This window comes from Octopus bimaculoides, chromosome 21, assembly GCF_046866305.1.
Source record: "Octopus bimaculoides isolate indiv1 chromosome 21, ASM4686630v1, whole genome shotgun sequence".
Classification (NCBI taxonomy): Eukaryota; Metazoa; Mollusca; class Cephalopoda; order Octopoda; family Octopodidae; genus Octopus; species Octopus bimaculoides.
This window is the reverse complement of record NC_142948.1, coordinates 24,768,829-24,781,328: the sequence shown is the minus strand read 5'-3', so window position 1 is coordinate 24,781,328 and position 12,500 is coordinate 24,768,829. Positions and strand designations below refer to the sequence as shown.

Below are 12,500 nucleotides of genomic sequence, written 5' to 3'. Positions count from 1 at the left end.
TGTATGTGTATATATATATATATATATATATATATATATATATATAATCTGCATGATAAGACACGTGTAGGTATGTAGTTATATACATTATTTTCCTCGAAGTATACGCGTGTACTCGCACATTGATATGTATTTGAGTGTGTATGATTAAAGGCTTAGGTCAAAATATTACTCTGTGTGTGTGTGTGTGTGTGTGTGTGTGTGTGTGTGTGTGTGTGTGTGTGTGTGTGTGTGTGTGTGCGTGTGTGTGTGTGTATGTGTGTGTGTTTAGATGCAGTGACACGAGTAACTAGAAATTCGGGAACATTTGATTGTTATGTTTAGCAGGTCAGTGACCATGTAGAGGTTCATTAATTCAAGAACGCTTATGTTTTTGTTGTTGATGTCGTTTAACACTAGGTCAGTCCTGATCCACCAGGAATCCAAATATGAGCTTCCCATTTTTTCCAGACATCGGGTATGTGTACATACACACATATAAACATACATACATACATATATACATAATACATACATGAATGCATTCATTCATTGATAGTGGCTCTCATGGTTTCTGATATTAACTAATTGGATGTTTTAACATATATATGTTTGGTCTTGTGAAAGATGGACAACTGCAAATATTCTACTCATTACTACAGATTTGCTTATCAATTGGTTGACCTTAACTAGTTGAGTATTGTCCCTTACTGGCTGATGATATGTGCGTCTCCGATCATGAGCAGGAGTAGTGGAGAAGCTTCACAGCCATACGTTGAGAAGAATTCCTTTGGGTTTGAATAATTCACCTCTGGAAACATCGGTGTTTCGTTCAACATCCTTAAGCAACCCTTATTCAAGGACCTTTAGAGCAGGATGGGCTACTCGACCTAGAGATAATTCTAAGTGGGCCCCACCTATAAGGTCATGCGCTGTTTATCTTGATATGAAATCACCATGTTGCGCATATATGATTGTGATGCAAATGTCTGGTGTACCCTTATCCGACATAAACACACAAGCATCGGTTATCAAGCAATAGCGGGGAAGCAAACACACAAATACATACATATATATTATACGAAAGGCTTCTTTCATTTTCTGTTTAACAAATCCACTTTCAAGGCTTTAATTGGCCCGAGGCTATAATAGAAGACAGCTGTCCAAGGTGCCACGTAGTGGGACTGAACCCGGAACCATGTAGTCGGGAAGCAAGCTTCTTACCAAACAACCACGCCCTCGCCTATATATTCATTTATTTATTATTTTTACTTTTCTGTTTATTATATATTTCAGACGAGAACTGTGTAGATAAAACATCCAAGGAAGAAAAGGACAAACACGCACACGTGTAGCAGGTTTGACGAAGTAGGAAGGGTGAAGATCTAAGAGATGGGTCAAGCGTTGCAGCGAGCAAGCCGGTTGTCCTTGTCGGACAGCTCGAACAAGATGATCCAGCTGACACCAATTAACGAACAGATGCTGAAGCAGATTACCGAATTCATTCAAAAAGTACCACAGTCCTTCCCCGATGAAGCAAATGTTGTCTTCAAGAAACCACTTACATGGAAAACCAGCATTGAATTCACAGGCTTTGGGTTCAATGAGTTTACGATTGGGTTAGTACAATATTTTAAGATTTATATGTGTGTGTGTGTGTGTGTGTGTGTGTGTGTGTGTGTGTGTGTGTGTATAGATATATATATATATATGGGAGAATTTACGAAACAAACAACAACAGGCAAGGACAGGTGGTGTAAACAACAAAAGGATGTATTAGTTTAACGCTCGGGAATAGAGAAAGTCTTTAACGTTTCGAGGTACGCTCTTCAACAGAAAGAATAAGGAGAAAAACAAGGAAAAAAACACGGAGAAAAAATTTTGAATGTTGTGGTCAGCGATCTATCATATATATATATATATATATATATATATATATATATATATATATATATATATATATATATATATATATATATATATACATATATATATATATATATATATATATATATATATATATATATATATATATATATATATATATATATATACATTTATACATGTATGTATAAAGTGTTTGAAGTGATGTACAGATATTGTATGCTAAGGAAAAGGAGGCAGTCAGAATTTTTGGCAATTCGTTATAAACGCTTTCATCCATTCATAATCCTCATAAATTAATGAAAGCACTATCCAAAGAATTATCCAAAATTCTGACTGCCTCCTTTTTCTTCCTATATATATATATATATATATATATATATATATATATATATATATATGTATATATATAATTATATGTATTTATTCTATCCTAATAAATAATAATTCGGATAGAATAAATGGGTTAATAGAAACCAAGGTAGCAAACATCACAAAATAACTGTGGTGTAATTCCTGTTGGTGAGGCAGAAACTCCTTGATATTTTGGATATTTGAGTATATTTAAAAATTCAAGGAATGGAGAAAACGCATGTTATAGCTGCATACTTTATTCCGACATATGTTTCGAAGAATTACAATTTATGCGATCCATAGGAATCGGCGATGTTAAAAATGTAAACTTCTCCTCAGAGAAATGCATGGGAATCATCTTAAACGTAAGACATTATGACCGAGTATGAGAACTATAGTTGGATAATGTTATGACGTGATTTATTTGAAAAAACCGTTAGAGATTTGGACGCTACCAGATAGTGGGTTGGACAAAACATACATATAAATATATATACACATACATACACACATACTTATATACACATATATACATATATATACACATATATATATATATACGCACACATACACATACATTTACACATATACACACACATACCTACCTATACACAAATACACATATATGTATATCCATACCCATATATACATAAATACAAATATACACACACATACACATACACATATATATGCATCTACGCCTATAACCAAACAAATAGATACGCATATACATATATATACATGTATACATACATATACGTATACACACACATGCACATACATACATACATACATACAAATACATATATATATATAAGAAACCATATGTATTTATATACATATACATATACATGCATACACACATATACACATATATATATACACACACAAAACCTAATCACACATATATACATATGCATTCATACATATATATACACATATACACATATATACATACATACATATACATACGTACATACACATATACATACATATACTTACAAACATACATACACACACCTACATATATATATATATATATATATATATACATATATATTATTATTACAAATTAAAAGGGTAACTAATTATCAATTTATTAATTAATAAATCAATTAACAATTAATAATTTTTACCAAGCCCAACGGTATGAAAGCACCATTATTGGTGGAGAACTTATTTAAAAGTTCATATATATTTATAAACATTATTGGTGGAGAACTTATTTAAAAGTTCATATATATTTATTTTTTTTATTTTTTTTATATTTATTTATTTATTTATTTATTTATTTTTATTTATTTATATTTATTTATTTATTTATTTTTATTTATTTATATTTATTTATTTATATTTATTTATATTTATTTATTTATATTTATTTATATTTATTTATATTTATTTATGTGCGTAAGAGTATACGTGTATAAGTGTTTATATATACACGTGTATCTGTGGGAGAATGTGTGTGTGTCTGTGTGTATATATATTCATGTTTTTGTATAAGCTAGATGTGTTTGTATAGATTTTTGTGTACATTTATGTATTATTATTATTATGTTTATATATACATATATATATATATATATATATAAATACACACACACGCATATATATATATATATATATATATATATATATATATATATATATATATATATACACACACACACTTACACATGTATACACAATTATATACACACACATATATATACACACACATACATCCAAAAATACACATATATGAATATATAAAGAAACTTATGTATAAATATATCTGTGCACAAAAATGTACGTACATCTAATAAAGCATACGTATATGCATATTTATATATTTTTATATAAGCAATAGTAATAATAGTAAAAATAAGGATAAAAATAATAATAATAATACATAATACATAAATGTACACAAAAATCTATACAAACACATCTAGTTTATACAAAAATATGAATATATATACACACAGACACACACATTCTCCCACAGATACACGTGTATATATAAACACTTATACACGTATACTCATACGCACATATATTTTGTATATATTTGCTGTTACATGAATATATCAAGATTTAATATATGTTCTAATTTAGGTTAATAAATAACGAATGTTTACATAAATTATGTGAATCGTAATCAATTTTAATCTTCTAACATGTGAGGGAATTAATAACATGTTTTACTAGAACTATTTGATGAACTCACATATTACGGGTTAATATGATAGCGTTTTATAAAAACAGTGATTGTTATTTAAATGCTGAAAATACAATGTTGTTGCCAATGCTTACATTTGTAAGAATTTTCTATGAACGTGTTTACCAGATTATTCTTTGAAAATAAAATAAAGTAAAGTTCAGTAACACAAAGGGAGCAAAATTTTCCACCCTTTTCATATGGCCTAGAAATAGAAAGAATTAGCCAGTCTAGTTTAAATTTAATGTTATTATCTTTAAGATCCCAAATTAGTTTGCTAAGGCTCGTGGTATTACGTTTGTTTCTATCTCTAAATGTCGAGAAATGGTTAGAAATTCTGGTGGATAATGGTGAAGAGGAAGATCCAACATAAAAGTGAATATTTGTAGAAGTACTAACTTGGCATTGGTAGATAGTGTTTTTGAGTTTCGCTTTATCACTTAAAAAACTAATTCTTTTACTATTAACTTCAGAAATAATGATGTTGTTGTGACTATTACTATTATGTATCGTGTTATTATTATTGTTCCCTATATTATTATTAGTGTTATTATTGTTATTTTGGTAAGGGTTAATAATGTCTGGCTCAATGTTATTACTGTTTGAACTCTCTAGTGGATGTAAAAGCCTCATATTGTGTGCAGATATTATCTGTGAAATGTTCCTCATGTTAGAGAAACCGAATCTAACCCTGTGTGTGTTTATGACTTGGGAGTAATGAGAATGTTTTGGAAAGTTCTTATTTATAGCGTTTTGCTACTGGGATACCAAGTTTGATTTTACACTTTTGCTAAAAGGAAGAATTACCCAGACATTTTTATTAGGTTCTGGTTTAGAATATTTGCCAATATTATTTATAAATAGTCTTAGTTTATTATTATCATTGAGACAGGGTTTAATCTGACGGTTATTTCCCCTATTTCGTGAAAAAATGTTAAGCTGGTTATTATCGTTAAAGAATTTATGATGGAAGTTATAATTGTATTTTTTGTTATTATTTAAATTAAAAACTATGTCATTATTACTATTGCTATTATTATTATTACTCAAATCGGTTTCGTAAGTAGAACATATATAATTAACCTTTTCTCTGTAACCTGCTTTTAATAAAGCTAAATTGTAAAACTCCGCCTCCTTATTGAAGATGTTTTCGTTTGTAGATAGATTGGATAGTCTAAGTGAGATATTTTTAACTAAAATTTCTCGTTACCGAATTTGGATGATTGCTGGATTTACTGATATATTTTAGGTTAGTGGAGGGTGTGTGATAAGGGAAAATGTTTTAGTATGTAGATCTAGAGTGACGTCCAAGAAGTTGGCTATAGATGTTTCATCTTCAAATACTATACTAAAGCTCATTCTACTAAAAAACCTAGCTAATCTATTTTTAACTTTTTGTATTTTTTGATTTGTGGTGTTCTCTAAGTATAATAAACAATCGTCTCTGTATAGACCACCCTTAACATTTGGGAATTGGTCTTCTAATTCATGTAGAATGTATGTGCAGACTAAATCGGCTATTTGTGCTGAATCGGAACGTCCCATAGGGACATCAAATCCTTCTGGGGTGTCCTTACGTATCCATAGTTTTTTATTGAACTTAATTATAGAATTTCTTGCTGCTTTAATAACTTTAAATTCCTCTCTAGGCATACCCGCCTTCTTGTGAGCAAACCAAAGTGCTTTGTTTAAAATAATGGGGTTAATTGATGAATAAAAGTTTACATTTTTAAAATCGCCGATTCCTATGGATCGCATAAATTGTAATTTTTCGAAACATATGTCGGAATAAAGTATGCAGCTATAACATGCGTTTTCTCCATTCCTTAAATTTTTAAATATATATATATATATATATATATATATATATATATATATATATATATATATATATATATATATATATATATATATATATATATATATATATATATATATATATATATATATATATATATATATATGAATATATACACTTACATATATATGTATGTACAAGTATACATATGCACGCACAAACATTAATATATACGTGCGTATGTGTGTATACATATATGAACGCATGTATGTGTATGTATGTGTGTGTGCGTGCGTGTGTGTTAAAAGAAATATATATGTATATATATTTAATGTCTTTATTGCCCACAAGGGCTAAACATAGAGGGGACAAACAAGGACAGACAAAGGGAGTAAGTCGATTACATCAACCCCAATGCGTAACTGGTACTTAATTTATCGACCCCGAAGAGATGAAAGGCAAAGTCGACCTCGGCGGAATTTGAACTCAGAACGTAACGGCAGACGAAATACCGCTAAGCATTTCGCCCGGCGTGCTAATGTTTCTGCCAGCTCGCCGCCCTGTATATGTATATATGTTAGATAAAATGAGACAACAAAACCAAAGCAGTGTGAAACTTATAGGACATTTAGAGAGAGAGAGAGAGAGAGAGTGACTGCGAAAGAGGGAGGCAGAATTAGCGAAAAAGAGAAGGAATAGATAGATAGATAAATAGATAGATAGATAGATAGATAGATAGATAGATAGATAGATAGATAGATAGATTTCAGTAATTGAACTGCAGTTATGCGGGATCACCACCTTGAAGGCTTTGGTAGAAGAAATCGAGCCCAAGACTCTTTTGTTGTTTTTTTAGTCTGGTATTGGTTTTGTTTGTTTCTTTTACCGAACCGCTCATTTATGGGAATGTAAACAAACTAACACCGGCAGATATATATATATATATATATATATATATATATATATATATATATATGTGTGTGTGTGTGTGTGTGTGTGTGTGTGTGTGTGTGTGTGTGTGTGTGTATGCGTGTGTGTGTGTGTGTGTGTGTGCGCGTATATATATAAATACATATATGTATGTATTTATTTATGTATGTATGTATGTATGTATGTATGTGGTTCAAAATTTATACAAAAAAAGATAGTCTGATTAGTCTGACGGTCAAGTAAAGTGGAAGACGTCTTTGACATTTCGAGCCAACGCTCTTCTACAGGAAGGATTGAAAAGAGGAAACAGAGGGAGAGAAGTAAAAATGGAGAGAAAAGAATGTATCTAGATTAACTGTTGCAACTGTTGCACATGTTGAATTGACCGGAAGAAAGTAAGTAGTTGGAGGCGTGAATAGCAAGAGTGACCATAGGGATTTGGCCAAAGTGTGTGTGCACAAACGTTTGGATCGATGAGGATATGTGCGTGTGTATGTGTGTATGGGCGTGCTCGCGTGTGTGTATGGGTAAGCACGTGTTTGTGTATGAAGATTGTGTAAGTATGAAGGTGCGTGTGTTATGTACGTGTTTGAATAAGTACTTGCGTATGTGTGGAGCCACGTGAGAATATAAGTGTGAGAGTGGCTGTCCAGTATGTATGTGTCAAACTACCAGCTGCATGTGTATATGTGTAGCAGCTAATGTGTTTCAGTGTGTACTTCGTGCGAGTAGCGTATGTGCGTGTGTGTTCTTTTGCTGTTTTTAGGTGTGTCTATGTGTGTAAAAGGTAGCCAGACATATGTGTGTGTGAATGTCTGTGCATAAAATGTTTGTGTGCGACACTGTTGTGTGATTGTGACACTGTTGTGTGCGTGTGTTTATGCGTGTGTATGTATGTGAGCGAATGTGCGTGCTGCTGTTATCAGCTAGTGTGTGTATATGGGGCTGTTAGATGAAGTCCGTGTGTATGGAATTGATATGTGTGTGTATATTCTGTGTTTGTGCGTATGTATATGTGTGTAAAAGTGCTTGTATGTGTGTATGTGTGTGAAGCTATCTGATGTATGCGTATGCTGTAGGGTGATGTTATGTGGGTCGATCTGGATGGAAGTGCGAGGTGGAGTAGGAATTAGGAGGTAGTGGCTGAGAAGTATGGGTGTGTAACTATATTCATGCTACGATACGTGGAGACAAGTGATAGAGTGAGTGCTAGTGTGTGTGGAGTGAGAAGAAGTGGGTGTGTGTGTGCGTGAGCGTGTGCGTGCAAGTGGGTACTGAGTGGGTATTGAGTGTGTGCGAGCGGCTACTGAGTATAACGCTGTAGAGAAGATGTGGGAACAGAGTAGGAGGGGCAGTGGAAGATAGGAGTTGTATGATGTATGTAAATGTGTGTAGAGGTGAGTTTAGATGAAGATAGGTGACGAATTGACACCATGGGTGACTGAGGAATGGACGGAGAAAATAACATTCTGTTCTCGAAGGAGGCGAGAAACCAGGTGGCCTCTGTGTAACGTCAGTCCGAACGAACACAGACAGGTGTTGTAGCGAATGACCGGTCGAGTAAAAGTGGCGCGAAATCGGGTTGTTCTTGAGCAAGACACTTTCTTTCACGTTGTTGCTGTCCACTCAGCTGGTAAAAATGAGTTGTACCTGTATTTCAAAGGGTTATAGTGGAGGGTTACAGCATCAGCAGTAGTAGTAATAGTAAGGAGGAGGAGGGGAAGAAAGAGGAAGAGGAGGAGGTGAAGAAGGAAAAGAAGAGAGAAGAAGTGGAGGAGAGGGAACAGGATGGAAGGGGTGAGGAGTGAATGTATTGTCTTGTCACACTCATTGTCACGCTGAATCTCCCTAAGAACTACGTTAAGGGTACACGTGTCTGTGGAGTGCTCAGCCAATTGCACGCTAATTTCATCAGCACGCTGATCCGACGGAGTACCAGTAATCTTTATGTTTGTGAGAATGTGTATGTATATATGTGTGTATCAGTGTGTGTGTGTGTGTGTGTGCGTGTGTGTGTGTATTGCGTGTTTGTATGTGCGTCTGTGTGTTCGCGCGTGTGTGCATGTGTGTCCGTGTCCCCACTCACTCGAATAAGTAGATAGATAGATAAACATATGAATATATATGTATATATGTGTATATATATACGTATATATATATATGTATATGTACATGTATATATGCATATGTATGCGTATATATATATATATATACGCTGACTACTTGATAAATTCTTATAAAGATTCTATCCTATATTATATTATATATATATATACACACACACACACACACACACACACACACACACACATATCATCATCTGGACGGTTTCACAGGAGCTGGCTGGGCAGAAGACTACATCAGTCTTCACTGTCTGTTTTGGCAGAGTTTTTTATGGCTAGATACCTTTCCTAACACCAAACAATTTATATGTATGTAGGTATGTATGTGGTTTCGATTCCTGGACTGGGTGTTCTTGAGCAAAATATTTCATTTCACGTTGCTCCAGTCCACTCAGCTGGCAAAAATGAGTAAGGCTGCGATGGACTGGCGTCCCGTCTAGCTGGGGAACACATACGCCATTGAAACCGGGAAACCGGGTCCATGAGCTTGGTTAGGCTTTAAAAGGGCGCAAAAGAAAGAATGTATATATATATATGTATGTACGTATGTATATTATCATCATCATCATCATTTTTATATCATTATGCTTACCTATCTCTCTGTCCGTTATAGCACAGATGAAATAACTTCCAATGAAAATCCCGATGACCCTCTCCTGAAACTGACCAAAGGTAAAGAAGATTCTACCATCGCGATCAAGTCATTGAAATATGCCGAAATTGTATTGAAATGTGCTGAAAGAAACAAAACGAAAGAAGTGTGGAGCTGTCTATCAAGTGAGTGTATATATTTATGTAGACTCATATGTACTGTGAAGGCGCAATGGCCCAGTGGTTAGGGCAATCGCGGTTTCGATTCCCAGACCGGGCGTTGTGTTTATTGAGCGAAAACACCTAAAGTTCCACTAGGCTCCGGCAGGGGATGGTGGTGAACCCTGCTGTACTCTTCTACCACAACTTTCTCTCACTCTTACTTCCTGTTTCTATTGTGCCTGTAATTCAAAGGGTCAGCCTTGTCACACTGTGTCACGCTGAATATCCCCGAGAACTACGTTAAGGGTATACGTGTCTGTGGAGTGCTCAGCCACTTGCACGTTAATTTCACGAGCAGGCTGTTCCGTTGATCGGATCAACTGGAATCCTCGACATAGTAAGCGACGGAATGCCAACAACAAACAGAGGATGTAAATAGAGAAGAATTTTTTAAGACGTCATGTTTAAAGACACGACTGTGTTTGTGTTTAATCTGTTTTGTTAAGGTTTTTTTTTCGTTATTGCAATATTGGTCCTTTTTTATTGAATTGGTACAATAAAGGTGAAAGTCTCAAGGTCGTCCCGATATTCTGATCAGGATCATGGGAATAGAGTTGTATGTGTAAAAATCGTCAACGCTGAATGTCATATAAATCTATGAGTGTGTGTGTGTGTGTGTGTGTGTGTGTGTGTGTGTGAGTAAATATATATATATATATATATATATATATATATATATATATATATATATATATATATATATATATATATATATATATATATATATATATATATATATGGGAGAATATACAAATAATAACAACAGACGAGGACAGGTGGTGTAAATAACAAAAGTATATATTAGTATGACGCTCGGGAATACGGAAAGTCTTTGACGTTTCGAGCTACGCTCTTCAACAGAAAGAATACGGAGACAAGGAGAAAAACACGGAGAAAAAAAATTGAATAGTGTTCAGTCAACGGTCAATCATATATATATATATATATATATATATATATATATATATATATATATATATATATATATATATATATATATATATATATATACTAGCAGTATAACCCGACCTTGTCCGGGTGTGACTTATTATGCCATCTACGATAAGTCTTGCTAGCTGAAAATCAACTAAAAAAGAAAGCCTTACAACGAAAAAACCCTTATGATGTAAATATGTTCATAATTCAAATGACGATGAAATTAATAGGGAAAGTCTGAAGGCTGTTTTGCGTAAAATTATTAAGCATACGTAAATTTCATCCATGTAATTGGCTATAGAAATGCTTGTGCAAAACAACTTTTTGCGCTGCTCTGATTATACATAGCAGGGTAATCCCTATTAGCAGGAGCTAGGACGGCAATTTCTGATGAAGCAATTGCTGGTGATCTGTTGCTACACAGTTTTGCCAGAATTCTATCAGATTGGGCAGAAGATGTTGATGCACCATTTTGCATTATGTTCAAAATAGGTTCTGGAATGTGGTGCATTACTGCAGTCTGTCGCTGTCATTTTAAACCGGTTGCTGTCTTTCCCCAGCAAACTCTCTTCTTTGGAGGCATAATCTATGTATATATTAAACAGAACAACAAAAGTTACAATAGATGGCAGTGTCGGTACTTTTCACATATCTGTAATTTTTCAGATTAACACCCGCACGATTACCCAACCCTAATCCTAACACTATCCCTAACACTAACCCTAAACCCTAACCCTAACCCTAGCCCTGACCCTAAAAACCGTAACCGTAACATTAATCCTAGACCCTAACCCTGACCCTAAAACCCTAACCCTAACACCCTAGTGAAAATCGTGCTAAATTTACAAAACATTGACGAACATGAGTTATATTTTACTGAATGATTGTGTACTTGCACGTGTATGCTTTTGAGAGAGCGAGAGAGGAAGAGGTAGAGAGGGGGAGAGAAAGGAATAGGGGTAGTTAAAAGTTTTCTTATGACTGCTTCTCTACACTGCCTATTACTTCATTAGAAATCTAAGGATGCACATAAGCACATAATAGAGAAAAATGAAACAAATATGGACGACTTGCTCCGAAACACCACCGAGTGGGGAACACTTCTCAAAAATAACCTGCAGTTGTTTCCTTCAAAATTCCTACATGCTTGAAATGTACATACATCAAGGTACATTTGTACAAAATTTCATGAAAAAATATTCATTTTCCTGGAAGTTAAGAGGAATTTAAGTGGAATTTCCGAATATTGTACCCCACCCCCTTCCAAAACACTTTCACCGAAAATTTTTGTATATTTGGAATCTACATAATAAATAATTATGCATAGAAAATTTCATAAAAAACATTCATTTTTATGAAAGTTATGACCTAACAAAGTTGGGGGATACAACTCTGTAGTTATGCCATCAATGTTTTGTAAATATACCATGATGTGAATGATTGTGTTTACTTGCACATGTATACGTTTGAGAGAGCGAGA

The 12,500-nt window shown here is 33.8% G+C and overlaps 1 protein-coding gene across 1 annotated transcript in view; it reads left to right on the top strand.

The window, feature by feature from the left end:
• The window catches only part of LOC106872633 (outer dynein arm-docking complex subunit 2), a 261,939-nt gene that overhangs the window by 14,748 nt on the left and 234,691 nt on the right, over positions 1-12,500 (top strand). The window contains exons 2-3 of the mRNA XM_089338944.1: positions 1,276-1,598; positions 9,885-10,048. Of these exons, the coding sequence (XP_089195070.1) occupies positions 1,372-1,598; positions 9,885-10,048 (391 nt within the window). The 5' untranslated portion in view covers positions 1,276-1,371. The remainder of the gene's footprint in view (positions 1-1,275; positions 1,599-9,884; positions 10,049-12,500) is intronic.